The following is a 20,634-nucleotide window of genomic DNA, read 5'->3' as shown; positions in this document are numbered from 1 at the left end:
TTAATTATGCTTTTTGCATTTGACCCTCATTGTACTTCTCTGTGAGTGGGAGAAAAATCGCTGATGAGCGCACATACCATGAAGTGCTGATTGTCAGATCTCAATGTTGGATCTTTCTTAAGGAGATAGTAACTTAAATTTTTTGCTGATTCTCTAAGAGTACACTTATATGGAAACAAAATGTAATTTGGAAGAGGAAAATCTAGCATTCAGAAAATTATCTTGCTTATCTAGCTATAAACCTCATCCTAAATTTAGAAAAAGCCACCTTTAACCTGAAAATGTATTTCTTAGGTATCTTATTTAATTTTTATATTTTTAAATTTTTATTGTCAAGGTGATATGCAGAGGGGTTACAGTTACATAAGTAAAGTAGTGAGTACATTTCTTGTTGAAATTATTACCCCCACCATTATTTTGCTTAAGTATCTTGAGAAGGTAAGAAAAACAAAGTGAAAATATGAACTATTCTACCCAGTGTTTTAGCTATGTATTTTTCTAGTTACAACATGATACTTGGTAAAATAACATGTTTATCTGGTTCTCTTTTTTACTCATATTTATTTACTTTTCTTGGCTTGTCACAGGGCACTGTCTGCAAAATTTGCAAGATAGCAAAGCTTGAAAATCTGGAATACTGAGAGCCAAATATTAGGTCTTTTTCATAGGAATTGTTTCTGTCTTTCTTTCTTTTCTTGGTAGTACTTGCGTATGAACTCAGGGCTGACACTTTACCACTTGAGCTGACCCTCCAATCTGCTTTTTGTTAGTTATTTTGGAGATGTCTAGCTAGATTTTCAGTCCTGGGTGGCCTGAAACTGTGATCCTCCAATTTTCAAAAAGCTAAAATTGTAGTCATGTCCCACCAGGTTTGGGCTTTCTGTAGCAATACTTGACTAAGTATAAAAGAATATAGTCATTTTATGATGATCAAAATAGATGTATTCAATAAATCTGGTATTACTATAAACAACCTTAATTATAAAGTGCTGAGAGTTCATGCTCCTATATTTATAAAATAACTTTAACTTCATATGTATTTTATTTCATATAATTTATTTTCATGTTTATTAAACGAATATTTTTTTCTTTGTTGTGGGGTCCTGCAGCTTGAACTCATGTTTGCTCTCTCTGAGCTGCTTTTGTGTAAGGCTAGTGTTCTGACACTTGAGCCACACTATTACTTTCAGCTTTTTCTGAGTAGCTTATTGGAGATAAGGGTCTCATAGCCTTACCTTTCTGGGCTGGCTTTGAACCACAATCCTCAGATCTTAGACTCCTGAGAAGCTAGGATTACAGTCATGAGCCACCAGTGCCTGGTTTAAGCTAATTTATATTTGTCTAAAATAACCTTGATTATTTAAGGAATTAGAAAACTGATAAAAGATGTGAGCAGAAATTCCATTACTCAGAAGATTCAGCTGGCAAGTAAACACATAAGATAGAATTTCAGTATCATCCATAAGGGAAATACAGATTGAAAGCACAGTCAGATATAACTGTCTATCACTTGGAGCAGAAAACATTATAACTTAAAAAACAGTCATGATAGCAAATACTGGCAAAAACACAGAGACTGAACCTCTGAATCCTGCTATTGTAAGTGTGAAAGCCACATAGGAAAATAGTTGGACAGTATCTTATAAAACTAAAAAGGTACTTGCCACATGGCACAACAATCATAATCTTAGGCATTGATTACAGAGAATCAAAATTTTATGCTCACTTGGACATCTGTGCATGAATGTCAATGTGGATTTTATTAATATTACTAATATTAATATTCTAGTTTTTAACTAGAAATAATGTAAATATCTCTCTGTGTATAAGCAATCTAGTATATTCAGAAAATGGAACACTAATTTTATATATATATATAATAAATTAGAATAAACTATTGGTTCACTTAGCAACATGGATGTTCCTCAAGATCATAAGCCTGATATCATTCTCAAAATGACAAACAGTAGCAATGGAGAACAATTAGTGTGGCTCAAATGTATCTAAGTGCAAATACCAGTATTGTGGGAGGGAGTTTAGAGTAATGGAACATTTTTATGTATTTTTTGTGGTCATTATAGTATCTCTACATCAGATAAAATTGTATGGTATTCTATACACATACACAAAAATATCGATGAAATCAGAATAAAATATGTAAGCTGGCTAAAAATATTGTATAGTTGTAAATTCTGTGGTTTGATATTGAACTGCAGCAATATATGATGTCACCATTGGGAAACCTGGAAGAAGGTTACATAGGATTGAGTTGCTATTTTGAGTTGCTACTTCCTGTTAATGTATATAGTTTTAATACAGTAAGTTTGAAAAGCCATAGGAACACATTCTGCACAAAAGTATAAATATGGTCTAAGGTGTAAGTCAGTGATAGAACACTTTGTTTAGCATGGGTAGGGTCCTGGATTTGATTAAAGCATCTAAATAAATGAATGTATATAAAAGGCAAAGATAATAAACAAACTGCACCCCCCATTTTAGTTTCTGTGAACTATAACAATGAAACTAGCAGTTATGGGTAGTTTCCATAATTTACATGGTTTAAATAAGATATGCTATTTCACACTACAAACAGAAATGTGCAGCAAATAAAGTTTACACTGAGATCCAATACAACACAACTTAAAGAAAATTATAATATTAAATATTTCTTTGTAGCCCCCAAGGATCCACCTAACAACATGACATTTCAGAAGATTCCAGATGAAGTGACAAAATTTCAGTTAACATTTCTTCCTCCTTCTCAACCAAATGGAAATATCCGAGCATACCAAGCGTTAGTGTACCGAGAAGATGATCCCACTGCTGTCCAGATTCACAACCTGAGCATCATCCAGACAACAGACACTTCCGTCATTGCCATGTTAGAAGGACTAAAAGGTGGACACACCTACAACATCAGTGTAAGTGTCCATAGCTTTCTATTATTGAATCAAGTTACAGAATACATTCATAAAAAATCACCATTGTATTTTGTACATCTGTAATTTGTATATCATTAAATTTTTGCATCATTTGTGGGTTTATTTTTAAAATGCCAACAGAACATAGGCTTTGAGAAATAAATATATAGTAATATATTGTAATATAATGTAATAAATACATATGGTAATATAGTGAGTACTATTGAAATGTGTAGATTACTAAGAACTTTGCCAATTTGACATTTACAAATAAAATCGAAAGAAATCATGAAAGTTGTAAAAGCAGATTTCAAAGGCAGCAGGCTGCAATAACTGTTTCTGTTTATCCTGTGTATAAATTCACATATACACACATGCATATAAATATGGAGTCTATTTCATCCTTTGCCTATTTTTATATCATGCCTTGGAGTTTACAAATGGAACTATTTCCTTCAGAAAAGTCATCCTATTAGCAGCATATAATTCATCCTAAACCTTCAATAGCTGGTTGTCCTACCAATGCTTTGTGGTGATCAGAAAATTGTGACTAATATATGTGTTTACAGATGAATATAGTGTTATATACACATACACATATATTCTTGACTTTAACTCTGTAACCTTATAATCTGCTTATTGATATTCTTGCTTCATTTTCCATTAAATAGACTACCACTGTGAAATAAATATCTACTGAGGAAGGGGCAGAGGGTGATGAAGAGAATTAGCTGACCTGAGTCTTTAACACAAGTTCTGTGCCTGAGCAGCCTCATCACCTTTCTGTCTATAGTTTCTTCTGTGAAAACGTGGTCAGAGGAATAGGTTTTTGTAAGGATTAAACATTTACAGTTAGGATATATTTACAGTGCTATTTTAATTTGAGCCCTTATGAATAAAAGAGAAAAATGGGAAATAAAATATAGCTAGCTTATAATGTAAAGAAACACTTTCAAAGTCCTGCCACTCTTTGCAAAGTGCACTATAAAGCATCCGTCAGCTATGGAAGTTTGTTAGAGGTGGATGTCATCTCCAGTGCTGGCCTGACTCATGCCTGAATGTTTCTGTTTTATGAGATTTGTAGGTGTCACACATGTGTATTTGAGAAACTCTGCCACAGTTTTCATTTATTATCTCACTTAAATGTTGTTATGCCCTCAAGAAATAAAAATAATTATTATTCCTATGTCATTGCAATACTTTATTTTCAATAGTTCCTTTATAATTTATAAATAAATATGCCTTTTTAAACTATTTCTTATGGGCTTGGCTTATTTACCATATCTATTACATCATAATATACCATTACAAGTTTAATTTAACAAAGTCATTCACAAATGAATGAGCTGATTCTAGTAAACATTGTATTCTGAACTATGTTTAAAATTACAGCAAAATTGGATAAGAACATAGTCCTTATTTCATTACCAAGATGAAATAATGCAAGAACACTTTGTGTCTTTACTTCTTAAGCACAGAGTTAATTGAAATGATTCCCATTTGTGTAAATCACCCTCTGTGTATACAAACAGAAATGTTTTATGTGTGTATGCTGCATTATGCAGGTTATACCATCAGATACTTTGGGGCAGGGGTGAAGAAGGGCATGAAGGCCAACTTTCAGAGGGATGATTTAATACAGGAAAACGGGGAGGCTGAAGGAATAGGATTTCATTTCAGAAGCAGAAGAGGATCTTGAATATGGATTTAAAGGAGTCAAGAGTTTCCTAGCTTCAGAGAGAAGGAACAGATGTTAGAGAAGATGACAGTGTAGGCACAGTGGCCTTCCTGATCTGTTCCTCCTACAGGTTCACAGAGAAACCACCATTCTTCCTGCTGACTGTGATTGGACTTGTTTAGGTCACTCAGCCTTTGCTGTTAGGACTTAGTACCAATATCAATTTTTAAAAATGCTTCATTTTAAAAAATTCTTTGGACCTAATTGTATACATTTAAGAAATCATAGTTCATAAATAGACTACATTCAGTTGTGTTTTTTATAAAATTATACATAATCATGTTCAGTTATATATATATGTAGCAAGATCTTGAAATAGTGATTAGCTTCTGCTTTGTTGCAGGTTTATGCAATCAACAGTGCTGGCGCAGGGCCCAAAGTTCAGATGAGAATAACCATGGATATTAAAGGTATAGATGTGACCTGCCTGCCTGCCTGTAAACTATTGCTTCCTTCATCAAAGAGTGATTATAATTTGAGTTCCAAATTAGAGTGAAAGATATAGGCGAGCCTTTTAATGATGCAGATGTATATATTAAGTAATGTGTGCTTAAGAAAGGTATAGTTAAAATGTCTAATGATACTTACCAATAAAGTGACTACCCATTTTTATAGCTTGTTTTTATTATCCTCAAGAAATTTTATTTCTTAGGCTTAATTTCTTAAAGAAAATTCTATAGTTTAAATCTTGTTTTTTAAGAAAGTTTTAAAATTACCTATGCCTGGATTTTTGAGTAGATGTAATTGACTTATTTGACTGACTTCTATCTCAGAAGTCAGATCCTTTCCATTTGGACTCAGTATTTACCCAGCTACCTATCATCAATTTCATGATTTTTTACTAGAATGTAGGTATATCACTTCATTGTTCTGGCATGCATGTTTTGGTTTTTTTGTTTGTTTTTGGTTGGTCCTCGGGCTTGAACTCTGAGCTTAGGTACACTTCAGCTCAAGGCCAGCACTCTACAACTTGAGCACCACTTCCCGTTTTCTGGTGGTTCATTGGAGATAAGAGTTTCACGGGAGGTTTTCCTGCCCCAGCTGGTTTTGAATGGTGATTCTCAGAGTTCAGCCTCCTGAATAGCTAGGATTACAGGTGTGATCTACCAGCACCTGTCAACATGTACGTTTTTATAGAAGACATATCTAAAATTCTCTCTCTCTTTCTCTCTCTCTCTCTCTCTCTCTCTCTCACACACACACACACACACACACAAGATCCACAAAATCCAGTAAAATTGGTGAACAGCAAATTTGTTCAGCTTGTTCTCTCTGTAGTACACATAAACAAATGTAATAAAACATTTAGAGAGAATAAAATATAACAAATCTCCTGAAATACCTGGACCTATGTGGAATTCCACCTAATACTACTCTTTTTAAAGCAAGAAGTAACTTAGTCTGTGACAGGCACAACACAGCAACTGATTACAAGTGTGAGATTAGGAGAGATTTAGTATCAAATGTTTGAGAGTGAATCCTGGATTGACCTCTTGATGTCCATTCAATTTTGAAGATGTTTCTTTATAAGCCTGCAAATGGATTGGTATGTGGTTTAAAAGTGATCATTTTGAAAAACCCTTTTAAGAAAGGATATGGAAACCTTTACTATGAAGAATAAGAAATAGTCAACTTCATTTAAACTATTTTTAAAAAATTTTTAATCAGTGAATTATCAATACAGCTATAATATTTCCTGATAATATTAATTCCCCTTTTTGTGCCTGTCTGGGGCTTGAACTCAGGACCTGGGTGCTCTCTGAGTGTTTTTGCTCAAAGGGAGTACTCTACTATTTGAGCCACAACTCCACTTCCTGCTTTGATAGACTTAATTGGAAATGTCTCACAGACTTTCCTGCTCTGGATGGCTTTGAACTACATCCTCAGATCTCAGTCTCCTGAGTAGCTAAAATTACGGGTGTGAGCCACTGGTGACCAGCTTGTTAACATTAATCTTTGATTTCAGTTGGCAAATACTGTATTTTGGAATATACAAATACATAAAGCATTTGAAACTATCAGTTATTTGTAAAAATGACTTCATGAAGTACAAGAAGAATAAGAATTATGCCATCCTAATTTTTTCGTTATGCACTGGCAGACATGCCAGTATATAGATAGCAATAGACATATAATTTTACACATTAGCAAAGTACCATCTCCTATGTTTTTGCATCCCCATGTCAAAATGGTTCTTGCTTTCACTCTTTTCTAAGGAAAGAATCATGACTAATCTATATATGTATACATATGATATATAGGTATATATGTTATATATAATATATGATGCATATATGATATATATGTCTGTATATGATGAAACAAAACAAGAAGATCCCCTAGAATTACATATTTCAGAGATGTTTATATTGGATGATGGAAAAATGTGAATATCAGGACACTTTCAGATACTATTCTGGCAATATCTATTAAGGTTAAAAATATCCTTGGTACCAGAAATTCCACTGTTGGGAATCTATCCATAGAAATAAAAGGACTACCAAATTAAAGCAACCATGCAAGGCTAGATATTTTATTAAATGCTCAATAACTGGAATAAACGTCCCATTTCTAGGTAGATGGTTGAGTTCCCCTTGCTTGGCAGATGGCTGGATCAATATGAAACTGCCACAGTATATGCTACCATCACTAAGAAGTATGAGTTAGCATTATAGCTGAAGTATTAGAAAGACTTATACAAGTCACACTGAAGTGAGGAAACCAATATATAGAGCAATGATAATTTCCAATATAGCCATATTAGAAAAAATTGAGAAAAGTCTCTTTTTGTGATTTATGTGATTATGGAAACAAGAGGAAAAGTATAGGAGACCATCCTCTGGGTGTCTAAGATAAACCAACTATAAGAAGGCTGCTGCAATCCATTCTAGAACAGCAGCTAAAGGGAGTAAAAAGAAAATTACACTAAAATATTAGCAAGATGTAAATGTTTTGTGCATTTATGAAAATTACATTATGAGCAAAAGCATGCATAAATTGAATGTTTTAACATGTGAAAATGAGTCAGATGCCTGGAAATCACACCTGGGCCCAATTATCTCAGGCAAGTCTCAAATGCATAGCTACACTGTCATGAGATAATAATTGGTAAATAGATGTTTTATCCAAACACAGTCCTTAATTTGTTATTTGTTTCTGCAACCATTTTATCTATAAGTTAGCTGCCTGAAATGAGAATTTGATTTACACCCTTCTGGTTAGAAGCAAAATAATCAGTTATAGTGATACATCTTTTCTATTTATAGCTCCAGCCCGGCCCAAAACCAAACCAACCCCTATATATGATGCCACAGGAAAACTGCTTGTGACCTCAACAACGATTACAATCAGAATGCCAATATGTTACTACAATGATGATCATGGACCAATCAAAAACGTGCAAGTGCTTGTGGCAGAAACAGGAGGTACCAATCGATATTCAGTTTTCTTGTTGAATTGTGGAAAATGAATTTCTAAGTTTATAAAATAAATCACAGTTCAAAAGAAGTGAGCTGGGCATGATGGCATAAACCTTTAATTCTAATGCTGTGGATCTTGAAGATTGTGAATTCCAGACCTACTTGGGCTAAGTAATGAGAACCTGACTCTAAAACAAAGAAACAAACAAAAATGAAGACATAATGTTGATTTATCGCTATCACACACTCATATGTAGATTTTCTATTTTTATTGATTTTATTTTTATTCTTTTTGCCAGTCTTGGAGCTTGATCTATGGGCATGGGCACTGTCCCTGGGCTCTTTTTGCTCAGGGCTATCACTCTATCATTTGAGGCATTAGCACCACTTCCAGCTTTTCTTGTGAGTAATTTGAGATAAGAGACTCATAGACTATTCTGGCCAGGCTGGCTTCCAACTGCAATCCTCAGATATCAGCCTCCTAAGTAGCTAAGATTACAGGCATGAGCCACGGGCACCAGGCTAGATTGTCAATATTATCACCAGTTATATACCATTTATGCTGAAAGTGTTTTACCCACATGATAAACGTTATAGTTAAAGTCTGTGGCTTATTTTCTATGCTAGTAGGACTGTTTTGATTTTTGCAAGGTGGATCTAGATAACATCTTTGGACTTACGAATAAATGTGACCTTCACTATAAGTTGTTCCTTTTTCTTCCAGACAACTCCACCACCACAACAGTGGCTTAGATTCATTTACAATGGAGAAGGACAGGGTTACCTGCTTAGCCAAGTAGACAAGCTAAATGATGGTTCAGAGTGACTGATTCAGAGTGACTGCTGTTGCCTCTAGAATCCTCTAACCCAATTACAAAAGCTTTCTATAAGTGTTAAAATACTTCCAAATGTTACTTATGATCAATACTCTCTCTTTTTTTCCTCTGAAAATAGCTCAGCATGATGGAAATGTAACAAAGTGGTATGATGCATATTTTAACAAAGCAAGGCCCTATTTTACAAATGAAGGCTTCCCTAACCCTCCATGTATAGAAGGAAAGACAAAGTACAGTGGCAATGAAGAAATCTATGTGATAGGTGCTGATAATGCTTGCATGATTCCTGGCAATGAAGAGAAAATTTGCAATGGACCTCTGAAGCCAAAAAAGCAATATTTGTAAGTATAGTTTATTTCATCTCTGAATTATCTTAGCGAGTTTGTTAATGTTGGATATCTATCCATTTTTTCACCATCCCAGTAAGCACTGAACATCCACCATGTAGTATGGACTTATTATGGAAAGTTAGATGTTCTATAGACAAAGAGTATGATAGCAGGAAAATCTGAAAAAAAAGTTTTGACAATGTAAGTTGCAAAAGTGAAAAATGAGCTGGGAATGTGGCTTAGTGGTAGATTGCTTGCCTTGCATGCATGAAGCCCTGGGTTTGATTCCTCAGTGCCATGTAAACAAAATAATAATAATAAATATTTTTTAAAAAGCGAGAAAGACAGTTGTTGAGCCAGGCGCTGGTGGGCACTGGTGGCTCACACCTGTAATCCTTGTTCCTTAGAAAGGTGAGATTTTGGGATTACAGTTCAAAGCCAGTTCAGGCAAACAAATTGATGAGAGTCTAATCTCTAATTAACTACCAAAAAGCTGGACATAGAGTTGTGACTCACATGGTAGAGCACTAGCTTTAAGTAAAAATGCTGAGATAATGTCAAGGCCTTGAGTTTAAGCCTCAGTACCAGCGAAAATAATTATAAAAAATTATGTTATGTATATAATACATACATCTAATTATATATGCATAGTATATATGGTTGTAAAGAACAAGTATAGGCAGGTAGATTTAATTCCTTCTGTAGAGAACAATATGAATACTGTTTTTCTCTCATTATTTTGCCAAAAATTTTTATTTATAGGTTTTCAGAAAAACTATCATGCTTTATTTTTTTTCTCCTTTTTTTTCATTGTGAAAATACTATACAGAGGGATTACAATTACATGGGCAAGATAATGAGTACATTTCTTATCAAGCACTGTTGCCTCCTCCTTTTATGTTTCTTTTTCAATTTAATTTAATTATCAAGGTGATGTACAGTGGTGTTACAGTTATATATGTAAAATAGTGAGTATATTTGTTGTTGAACTTATTACTGCCTCCCTCATTTTGCTCTTACTTTCCCCCTCCCCCAATCTCCCCTAAGTTGTACAGATCATTTCTAATATATTGTTTTGTGAGTCCTTTGTCTCAACTTTTTTTTTGTTCTCCTTCCCTTCCCTAATTCAGATACACGTATCTATAATACCCAGGATACAAACATCAATACAGTGGCAACAGGGGATAAACAATAGGGGGGAAAATACAAAAGAAACAAGAAATCACATGGTACATTAAAAACAACAACAGCAAAGAAAAACCTCTTGTATCCCTGTTGTGGAGTTCATTTCACTTCGCATCATCTTATGTGATCATATGGACATAGCTATTAAGCTATCCTGCCCATCTGCTACGATTATCCTAGACATATACTAATTGTTACAAATGAGGAAAACCATGGGATCTTAATTATGTTTCTTTTTAAGCTGCTCACAAAAATATCACTGCTTTTCATTCCATCAAACATCTGGATGACTTACAGAAATCTTCACTATTCAGATTAATATTTTAGAAGTTTATAATCCATACTAACTTAATATGTTAAAAATCAATATTGTCTGGCTGGGAAGGTGGCTCAGTGGTAGAGTGCTTACCTTGCAAGCCTGAATCCCAGGGATTGATTCCTCAGCACCACATAAGCAGAAAAAGCCAAAAGTGGTGGTGTGGCTCAAGTGGTAGAGTGCTAGACTTGAGCTGAAGAGCTGAGGGACAGTGTCCAGGCCTAGAGTTCAGGCCCCATGACCGACAAAAAAAAAAATCAATATTGTCATTTTGATTTATTAATAACCTTATTAAGCTGGTTAATTTCATGCTTATTAAATTGATTATAATATTTTATATCATAAGACCACAATTAAAATAATCTTAAATTTATTTAATTTTCAAAATATAATGTTATTATTAATTTTAAAATGTGGGCATTTTCATTTTTTTCCTGCTTGTTAATGCATTGTTAAATTCTTTATAAACAGCCTATACCACTAGCATTAGAAAAATGAGTAAAATAATGCAATTACAAGTAATGGTCTAGCCTATAATCCTAGCTATTGAGAAGACTGGGATCTGAGGATTGTAGTTCACAGCCAACCTGGGCAGTGAAGTCTATGAGATTCTTATCTCCATTAAACTACCAAGATAAGCCAGAAGTGGTATAACACAAGTCTTGAGCAAAAAGAAGCTCAGTGACAGCACCAAAGCCCTGAGTACAAGCACCAGGGCTGGCCACAAAATCATCATCATCACACTCATCATCATCATCATCATCATCAATTATTCCTTATTAAATGTAGTTACTTTGGTTCAAATTCTGAACTATTTGAATCAAACATGATAGTTTTGAAAATGGTGTACCTAAAATTGGGTATTTGTTCTCATGTATGTTTATTGGGCAAACAAACAAGATTATAGTAATTAGATAATGGGCGAGAATAAATAATGTGCTTTAATTTATTGGTTTTATATTATTAAATGCCTTTGTTTAGTTTTAAAATAAGACAAATTTAAATTTTCTCTGAGGATCCTAGACTTACCAGTAATTTTTAAGCTTCATTTTATTCTGTGCCTTTTTTCTGGGGGATGAGGGGTGGGGAATATAGTTGTAGAGATGGGAGGGCAGGGATGGTAGGGGAAAAACAAAGGAGGAGGCAACAATGCTTTATAAGAAATGTACTCATTACCTTGCTCATGTGATTATAACCCCTCTGTACAGTATTTTCACAATAAAAAACTTATTTAATAAAAAAATAAAGTCATACAAGTGTTTAAGTAAATTAAGCACATGCCGAAACAAAGAAATTGTTCTTAATTTGTTTACATTTGAATGAGACAATATTATTAGTCACTATTATTATGTATCAGTTGTTATCAGTCACTGATTGCTCATGATTTTAGCTAAATTTTTAGTAGCTACTCATCAAAATCCAACAGGCCAATGAATGGGATAATTATTAATCTTGTCTAGATACATTATAAATTTGCCCTGATGGTGATTTAATGCCAACTTCTGATCTTATAAATTCATTTTTAATTAAAAATGTTGGTTATCCATAATAACTGGTTAAATTATTCATGGAAAAAGTAATGTTGCACTCACATTATTGTCTTTTAATTGTTTTATTTTATAGATTTAAATTCAGAGCCACAAATATCATGGGACAATTTACTGACTCTGATTACTCTGAGCCGGTTAAGACTTTAGGTAAGACATATTTTGTAATTTGATCTAATTTTAACATGTTTATATAGTTGGAACATTTATTAAGTATTCAGTGAGTATCTTAAAGCTTGACTGGGTATTCTTCACTAAAGCTCATTTCAAAGTTAAATAACATGACTAGGAAAAATGGTGTTTACAATATTCCTTTAAAAGATGGATGCTACTTCCATTCAAATCTAGATACAGGTCTGGTTAAGGTATTGATTCTTTGCTGACATCGGCTAGCATTATGTCAGATAAATCACTACTTAGCTCTTTAAATGTACAATCTTATATTAAATTTTGTTACCTAATGAAAAAGGGCTCTTTATATAGTAATTTTCTTTACTTTCTGCTCTTTCCTGAATTACTCAAAATCATTCCTAAATAAAACACAAACATATTTTAGTAGGATGCATACACATATCATCTTTATTCTTTTACCTTCGTGACCTTCATAAGAGTTATATCTAATATTAGATATTTTATGCTAGGCACATTTTCAGGCTCTTTTTATACATTTACTGACAAACTTTTTACAACTATAAGTTGGGCCAGTGTTTCTCTACCAGTGTGATTTTATACACTAGTTATTTGAAAATATTTTCTTGTCATAAAAGACTGGTGATGGTGATAATGATGATGGTGTTGGTATTGCGGGTGGTGGTAATGGTGGTAGTGATGAGGTAGTGGTTATAGTAGTGATGGTGATGGGGATGGTAGTGGTAGTAGTAGTGGAAGTGATTGTAGTGATGTTGTTTGTGGTGTTGTGATGATGGTAGTATTGGTGGTATTGGCGGATGTTACTGGCATCTAGTAATATCTAGAATTATTACAATAGACAGGGAAGCCCAGGATATTAATTAGGCTGAGCATGAGAAACCCTGAGTTAAGTGTTGAGTTTTCTTTCTTTTACATATGTGGAAACTAAGTAATTAAATGTCTGAGCCACGATTCAAGATTACATTAACTACTACAATACAAATAAATGTATACACACAGATTGCGATCTTGGCTCTGTCCTTGAAACACTAATTTAATTTCTATATGTCTTAATTTCCTTGCTTGAAAAAGGGTAATAGGTATGGTCATTACCTTTATGTGAGGGTCAGTGAAGGGTTTAAATAAACCAACATATGAAAAGATATTAAAATGTAAGACTGTATGTAATGCACAGATTGCCAAATAGATGCGTATAGAGGAATAATAAACTTATCTGATGAAACTCTTCAGTGCCATGAACTCACTAGCTTGGTTAACTTCACCCAAAAAGTTAGTCATTTCAAAGGTGGCTGGTTTGACTTGTGGCCTTGAAATTATGTCAAATACTTCTGCATGTGATAAGTGAATTTTGCACACTCTGATGCCACTGTCACAGAGTAAATGTTATGTGGTCAGCAACAAAACTTCCTATAGATTACAACATTAGACACCACTAGCTCAGTGGTGATTGCGGTACATTTACTGATGGAAGATAAAAGACACAGGTAAGATGGATAACTTGTATGGTCATAAGGAGATACTATTTTATGGAAACAGAGCTGTAAGAAGCTATGCTTTCTGTGTCTCTCAGATGATTGTTGGTTTGATGGAGTTCATCAATGGGAGGAAATGTCCAGTTACATACCTGAGAAATAAAAATGAGACACACAGCTTGATGGGAATGGATGAACCATAGTAAAGGGTAAAGCCAAGTATTTTGAATCCTGGGATACAGGGTTTGGATTCCTTGGACTCTTCCAGTCACTTTCTTCTAGCCAGGGATGGGCTTCATTCAAACTATAGATATTCTCAGGGCACTTGTTGGTGATGTCCTTCTTTCTTTCCTCCACATACAGACAGGGTAGTGGAATAAAACAGCCAATTCACAGTCAGTTATTTGTTCCTTCTTTGGAACCATAACCACCACCACGCCAGTCATCCAAGTACTAAGGTTTATGAACCCCCCATAAGGAAGAGAGTCTAGAGTTTTTGAAGATGTGGAATAAAGGACAGAGGCCAGGAGAAAAAGGATGGGGATAATATAAACTGCACACAGTATTTAGAAAGCCATTGGACAGGTAAGAAATACTGATGAAGAAGGACCTCAGGTATCTGCTATCAGATTTCTCAGAGTGGTCCTCAGAGGAATTCTCCTGACAGAAATAGTTTTGTCGTTGGATTTGCCATGTGACGATTATATAGCTAGTAAAATACTGTAATAGCTGGGAAAGGTGAACATTAATAGAAGGTCATGGAGTCAGAATAGTTCCTGGCAGAAGAACATTGCCGAGAAGGTACAGTAAAAAGACTCAAAAGGAAATGATGTCTACCATTTCTACAATGGACAATGGTCCGTGACAGGAAGGTATGCTAGATTGGGGGAAGGCAAAGAGAAAGGAATGCAAATAATGCTGCCAGAATCATCAAAAGATGACAACGGGTGATTGATGCCTTTTTCCTCTCAAATGTGTCACATGTTAGGGTGGATGATATTTACTGTAGGCTGGGGGATCCCAGCATTCCTGCAAGCCTACTAAAGACTTGTGTGTGCAGGTAATACAAGACATCAGTGAAAAAAATCCATTGTGGGTCATCAAACCCACAATGGATCAACATTTACTCATTTGTGTTTGCATACCACAGCAGTGAGTTCCAAGGTGAGCATGACTATCTATTGAAACTTCCAGATTTAGCTAGGTAACAGGGGCTCCTATTTGTCATCCTATTCAGGAGGCTGAGATATGAGAATCATGGTTTGAAAAGACTCTTATTTCCAATTAACCAGAAAAAAAATAAGAAATAGAGGTGTAGCTTAAGTGGCAGAGTATCAGCCTTGAGTAAAAAAGCCAAACGAGAGCAAGAAACTCCTACTGTGGGCACCAAAAAATAACAGACAAAACATTTAAAAGAGTTGACAAAAGCTCCATCTGTCCAGATTATTTTGCTAGTTGGGCCTTTAAGAGATATTAGATGTAATTAAGATTTGGAGGAAAAGAATCACTATGGACTGATCAACTAAAACATGAAAACGTAGTGAAAGTCACTTATGTACAAGTGAGAGGGACATAGAGAAGAGGGCCTGACACTTAAGAAAATCCTTTTGACTTGTAAGAATAAAGAAAATGACAAATGAATTATATTAATTGTAAAAAAAAACCTGAAAAGCATATTTTTGTTTCCACTCAAGATGATCATTATTAGCATTTTTATTAACTTAATTCCCATAAACTCTCTCTAGCTCTCTTTAAAACTCCTCTGAAGGCACATCAGGTTATGGAAACTGCTTGTAGGCAATGTTTTGATTACAAGGTTTAATTATCTAGGATTCGTGTGATTTGAAAACCAGACACCTCTGTCTGCACCTTACAAGGCTCTCATTAAAGCTGAACAAGATGAAACTTAAACCCCAGGCAAAGGCACTCAGTGATTGTTTTCTTTTGTCCTAACACGTCTCATTTAATTACTGTGCTAACAATGCAAGGTTCCAATATACTGAGACTCAGAACGAGGGAGTTGCTGTGCCATTTGCAGCCAACAGGTCACTTCTCCCAAGGCACCAGAGGAGCAGGGGAAACTTTTATTCCAATAATAAGGCAGTAGTAAGGTGATGTGAAGCTCACTTACCCCACAGTCAGACAGTCATGTTTCAGGCAGTTTGGGTCCATGTTTAATTATATGACCTTGGGTTAGATACTTCATAAATGATTTACCTTCTGAAATTATTTTTTTCTTATTTCTTTTTCACTTTTTTAGCTTACATTAACTATACAAAGCATTGTTACATGGTCGTACATGTTTATAATATGTTCCCATCAACCTCACCCCTCCTTCACTCTGTCTCCCCTCTTCCCGTCATCATCTCAACACAATCTCAAAACGTTTCATCGTTCTATGTTCAAAGTTGCAATAACTGTTTTGGCATATCCATCCTCTTTCCTCCTCGTTGTTAGCCCACCATCTCCTGCTAATAACGCCTACCACACACATATCAAAGTGGATTTTTGAATACTTTAGTTCTTCTCTCCTTCTATTGCCATATTTCTAAAATGAGAATACTAATATCTACCTCTTAAGCTGAGAGACAAATACAGATGTGTGGCTGCTTGCATAAACACAAGATGTCCACTTCATAAGGTACTAGTCATTGTCTGCATGTGTTTAATAGTTTTACATATAAACACATGTATTCTTTACCTTAACTATGGCATGGCTATTTGAGGTGATTCCAATTCATAAGCAAGCTATTGGAAGCACTGGTTTTTCTAAGCTATTTTCCCATAGGTTTTAACCATGGCTAAACTGGTGACAGCATCACCCACCTTCGACCTCAGGCAACATGACTCCAGACAGTGCTGCGCTTGTCCTTGGTTGTCCCGTGTGCATGGAAACCAATGGATGCCCAAGTAGCATCCCCTGTCTGCTCCTAGGGGCTTCCTCAGCTTCATCACCACTCTCTACTCTCAGTATTTTGAGTTAGTTCTACCAGCTTTCTTGTCTTGCCTTCTTTCCTTTTGAGGTGAAACGTTTGGAAGTGAGCATGGTTGGGTTTTGTTGCATAAAGATGTGGGAATAATGTTCAATATTTCTAGTAATGAATAAGGTGACTTTTTATGTATCTTGCAATCATTGTTTATTTACTACTTTTTTAAAAATTGCTAGTTTACATGGGTGAAAATGAAAGCCCTACAGAATATTTTGATTTATATTTATTTTTAGGAATTCTTATTTAATATTATAATTGAATGTTTTGGGAAGTACGAAGAGATGCTGTGATCTTCAATGTGCAATGATTGAGTCAAGTTAACTAACATTTCCATCACCTCAGATGCGTATCATGTACTCCTACAACCCAACTATATTGTTGAAGCATAAAATTGAGCAATATTTAGTAAATTCTTTATGAAATATTTGAACATGTTAGATACCTTGCACTGGACTAAAAGAACAGAAAAAACCTCCCAACTAGTATTGTTTTAAGAACTTTAAAGTAATAACAATAATAATAATAGAATATCTTCTACTGTAGTATACCCCTTTATGAAGAAAAATACATTATGGTATAAGGTTCATATGTTTTCTTTTAATTCAAGGTTCTTCTTATAAAATATTCTAAATGCTTAAAGACTTGTTCTGTGTGGTATACAAAAGGGTATTTTCCCATGATGTAACTCCTTGAACAATTAATTGACAATTTAACCAAATGATATTAGGAAGCTGAAAGGCTTTGCCTTGGGGGAGGGTGTAGCTTAGGGAAAGGGGACAGATAAATAATCAGAAGAATGCTGGGTGAATATAGTTATAATACTCATTGTACTTATGTGAAAATGGAACCAGGGAACAAGAAGATGGATGGGGTTTGGATAGATGACAGGAAAACTGATGGAAGTGGTGACTTGTAGTCTTACACTAGGATGCTGAAGTACAATCCCTCCGTACAACTACCTAAATATAATTTGAAAAACATTTTAAAATGCCCTCCAAAATAAAAAAGAAAAGATTGCATTGTAGTCTTAAATTAACATGTTGAATTGAAACGTCTTTGGAGAACTACTTAAAAAAATAAAAACACTTGGATCCCAATGCTGAATTTCAAAAATGTTCATTTCAGCCAGAAGATAATATTTAGGAAAAATACTGTTCTGTAATTATGATTTGCTAAATTGCAGTAGTGAACTTATTAAGCAACGATAAAATGAATTGATCTGTCAGAGAATATTAAATAGATTGAGGAAATAGCTTCTTCATATTATAGAGTTAAAGAAGTCCACTTTATATGAAAACATTTGGAGCAGTGATCTCATTCTGTGCTAGTGAAGCTCTGTGGGTCCCTGGACGGCAGTACTTGGCAATTGGAGTACATTTTATCCTATCCTAGTGGCACTTTACTGAAACTTATGCCCAGGGCATTACAGTCTATAATCAAGCATTGCACAAAAAATTTACAAAAATGTATCTAATTTCATAATATAATGAATATAAATAGAAGTGATGGCTATAGTAATTAGATTGCATCAATTGTTTCACGTTATCTATAGCATATTACCTTACTTCACATATTACAGCATATTGCAGCATTACTTTGTATTGCACAAATAGATACGATTGTAAATCAGTTGTAATATCGTATAAATTCAGCAGATAATGTTTAAAGATGACTATTTCTGCTTTGCTAGAAATAGATGGGAGAAAGACTACAGTGGGATAGGGAAACTTGTTAGATGTTCACAGAATAATTCATGGAAGACAATGTGGTGTCCTGCATCAAAAAGCTAGGAACAAGAGGACATGAGCAGAGAGTGGAACACAACTCAGTATACGAAGAATAGAAGCATGAGCCCTCAGATGGCTGCCAAGTAGATTTTATAACTATTGTATTTTCTCTTTGGTTCATTTTTATATTTATTCAATTATATTTGTGTATTTAGTAGTAAGTCACAGTATTATGCCACCATTAAATACTTTAGTGTGATTCTTTAATAAGCATATTTTATTATATTGTCACAAGTTAATTAACCTTGATGTTTTTAATTAACTTTTTTAACTTTAAAATTTATTTCAAGCAGGATACAAATAAAAGTTAACATTGAATAATAAATTTTCTAATTTAAATTTATTTTTATTGTCAAGGTGATATACAGAGGGGTTACAGTTCCATACCTAAGGAAGTGAGTTCACTTCCTCTCTCATTTTTCTCCCACTTTTCCTCCTTCCAGATGCTCCCACCAAGTTGTAAAATTCATTTTCAATATATGGTCTTGTATCACTATGCATTGGTTCGCCCTTTGTCCCTTGCCTCAGATTTCTTATTACTTTTTTTTAATCCCTGATACTATGAAATTATTGAAACCTGGAAAAAAGTCATCTTGTAAGAGGTCCCATGTCCTGGCTCTTTATAATTTTTTCATGTTATTTAATTTATTCTTTATAATACTTTCCTATAAATGAGGGAAAGCTAAGGGTTTGCATACTCATGAGCAACATTTTACAGTATACTTTGTAAACAAATGACTGCTGACATCAAAATACTTCCCTTAGAAAATGTATACTATCTGGTTGTTACAGTAGATACTAAAACTGGGAAGTTACTTTTCATCCTTACAGTCATCAAATAATCTAAGGTAGCATCCTATTAATATCTAATTTTCTACCAGCCTTTTTCCTAATAATTTAAAACACATTTGTGTTTTTCTTTCCTGAATTATTTCATTAGAAATAAATTGTTTATTTTAATTTTATTCCATCTATAGTATAAAACAGAATTATCTCCTGGATGTGAAGATAGACACCTATAATCTCATCTATTCAGGAGAAGGAAACAGGAGCCTGGGAAAAGTTAGGGAGACTATATCTCTAAAACAAATGCAAGCAAATACACTTGGAAATCTTATATTAAGAGTGCTTTATTAGCAAGAACCCTGGGTTCAAATTTCATACAGAAATACTAAAAGACCTTTACTTCCTTAACTAAGGCTAGCTAAAAACAAAATCCATAAAATATAACTCATGTCATGCTAGAAAATTGCAAATTTTAACTATAGCTTACTAACAAATATCTAGAGTAAGGAACTGCTCTAGCAATAACAAATCAGCATTTTTCCCTTTTATTGAATATCAGTAGGGCTCATGGGTTTTTATATATTCAATTTCATTAAAATGTATAACTGGATTCCATCGTTTATCAATAGGAGCTTCTTTGAAATGATGTTTTATTCTTTTTGTACCATTAGTCTTTCTAAGCATCCTAGTTTTCTGGCACTATATTTGTTTTATAATTTACTGTATCCCTTATCCCCACATTGGAATTACCATATTTCAAAAGTATCTGGTTTCATTCAATCAGAAGTATATTTACATATACTTTCAAGAAAAAGCCAACAGATTTTCTTAACAAATGTTAGAATTATTCTATGTAAAAGAGTCAGGTATGACTAATTTTTTGGCCTGAGAAATTGGAATAATCGAGTTTCTATCAATAGACGGAAGAATGCCATTGAAATGAAAAATACTGTGAGCTCAGTTTGGATATAATTTTAAATTTTTGATTTTGTTTCTAAATCCAACTATCTAGTAGGTAGGTAATTAGATATAGATGTGTAGTTTGGTCAGTAAAAAAATTAAGTAATTATTATCAAATAAGAAATTTTCAACCAGGAGTCTAGATACAGTCACAAAGGGAGCTACTTATATAGAATAAAGAAAATCCTGAAGACTGAG

At 34.1% G+C, this 20,634-nt stretch overlaps 1 protein-coding gene across 1 annotated transcript in view; it reads left to right on the top strand.

Annotated features, from left to right (window-relative positions):
• Ptprq (protein tyrosine phosphatase receptor type Q) overlaps nt 1-20,634 on the top strand; it is a 170,224-nt gene that overhangs the window by 119,485 nt on the left and 30,105 nt on the right. Inside the window, exons 30-34 of the mRNA XM_042698841.1 lie at nt 2,677-2,921; nt 5,003-5,069; nt 7,926-8,084; nt 9,033-9,255; nt 12,368-12,441. Of these exons, the coding sequence (XP_042554775.1) occupies nt 2,677-2,921; nt 5,003-5,069; nt 7,926-8,084; nt 9,033-9,255; nt 12,368-12,441 (768 nt within the window). The remainder of the gene's footprint in view (nt 1-2,676; nt 2,922-5,002; nt 5,070-7,925; nt 8,085-9,032; nt 9,256-12,367; nt 12,442-20,634) is intronic.

This window comes from Dipodomys spectabilis, unplaced genomic scaffold (assembly GCF_019054845.1).
Source record: "Dipodomys spectabilis isolate Male_0828 unplaced genomic scaffold, ASM1905484v1 ptg000234l, whole genome shotgun sequence".
In the NCBI taxonomy this organism is placed as follows: Eukaryota; Metazoa; Chordata; class Mammalia; order Rodentia; family Heteromyidae; genus Dipodomys; species Dipodomys spectabilis.
This window is presented reverse-complemented; position numbering and strand designations above follow the sequence as displayed.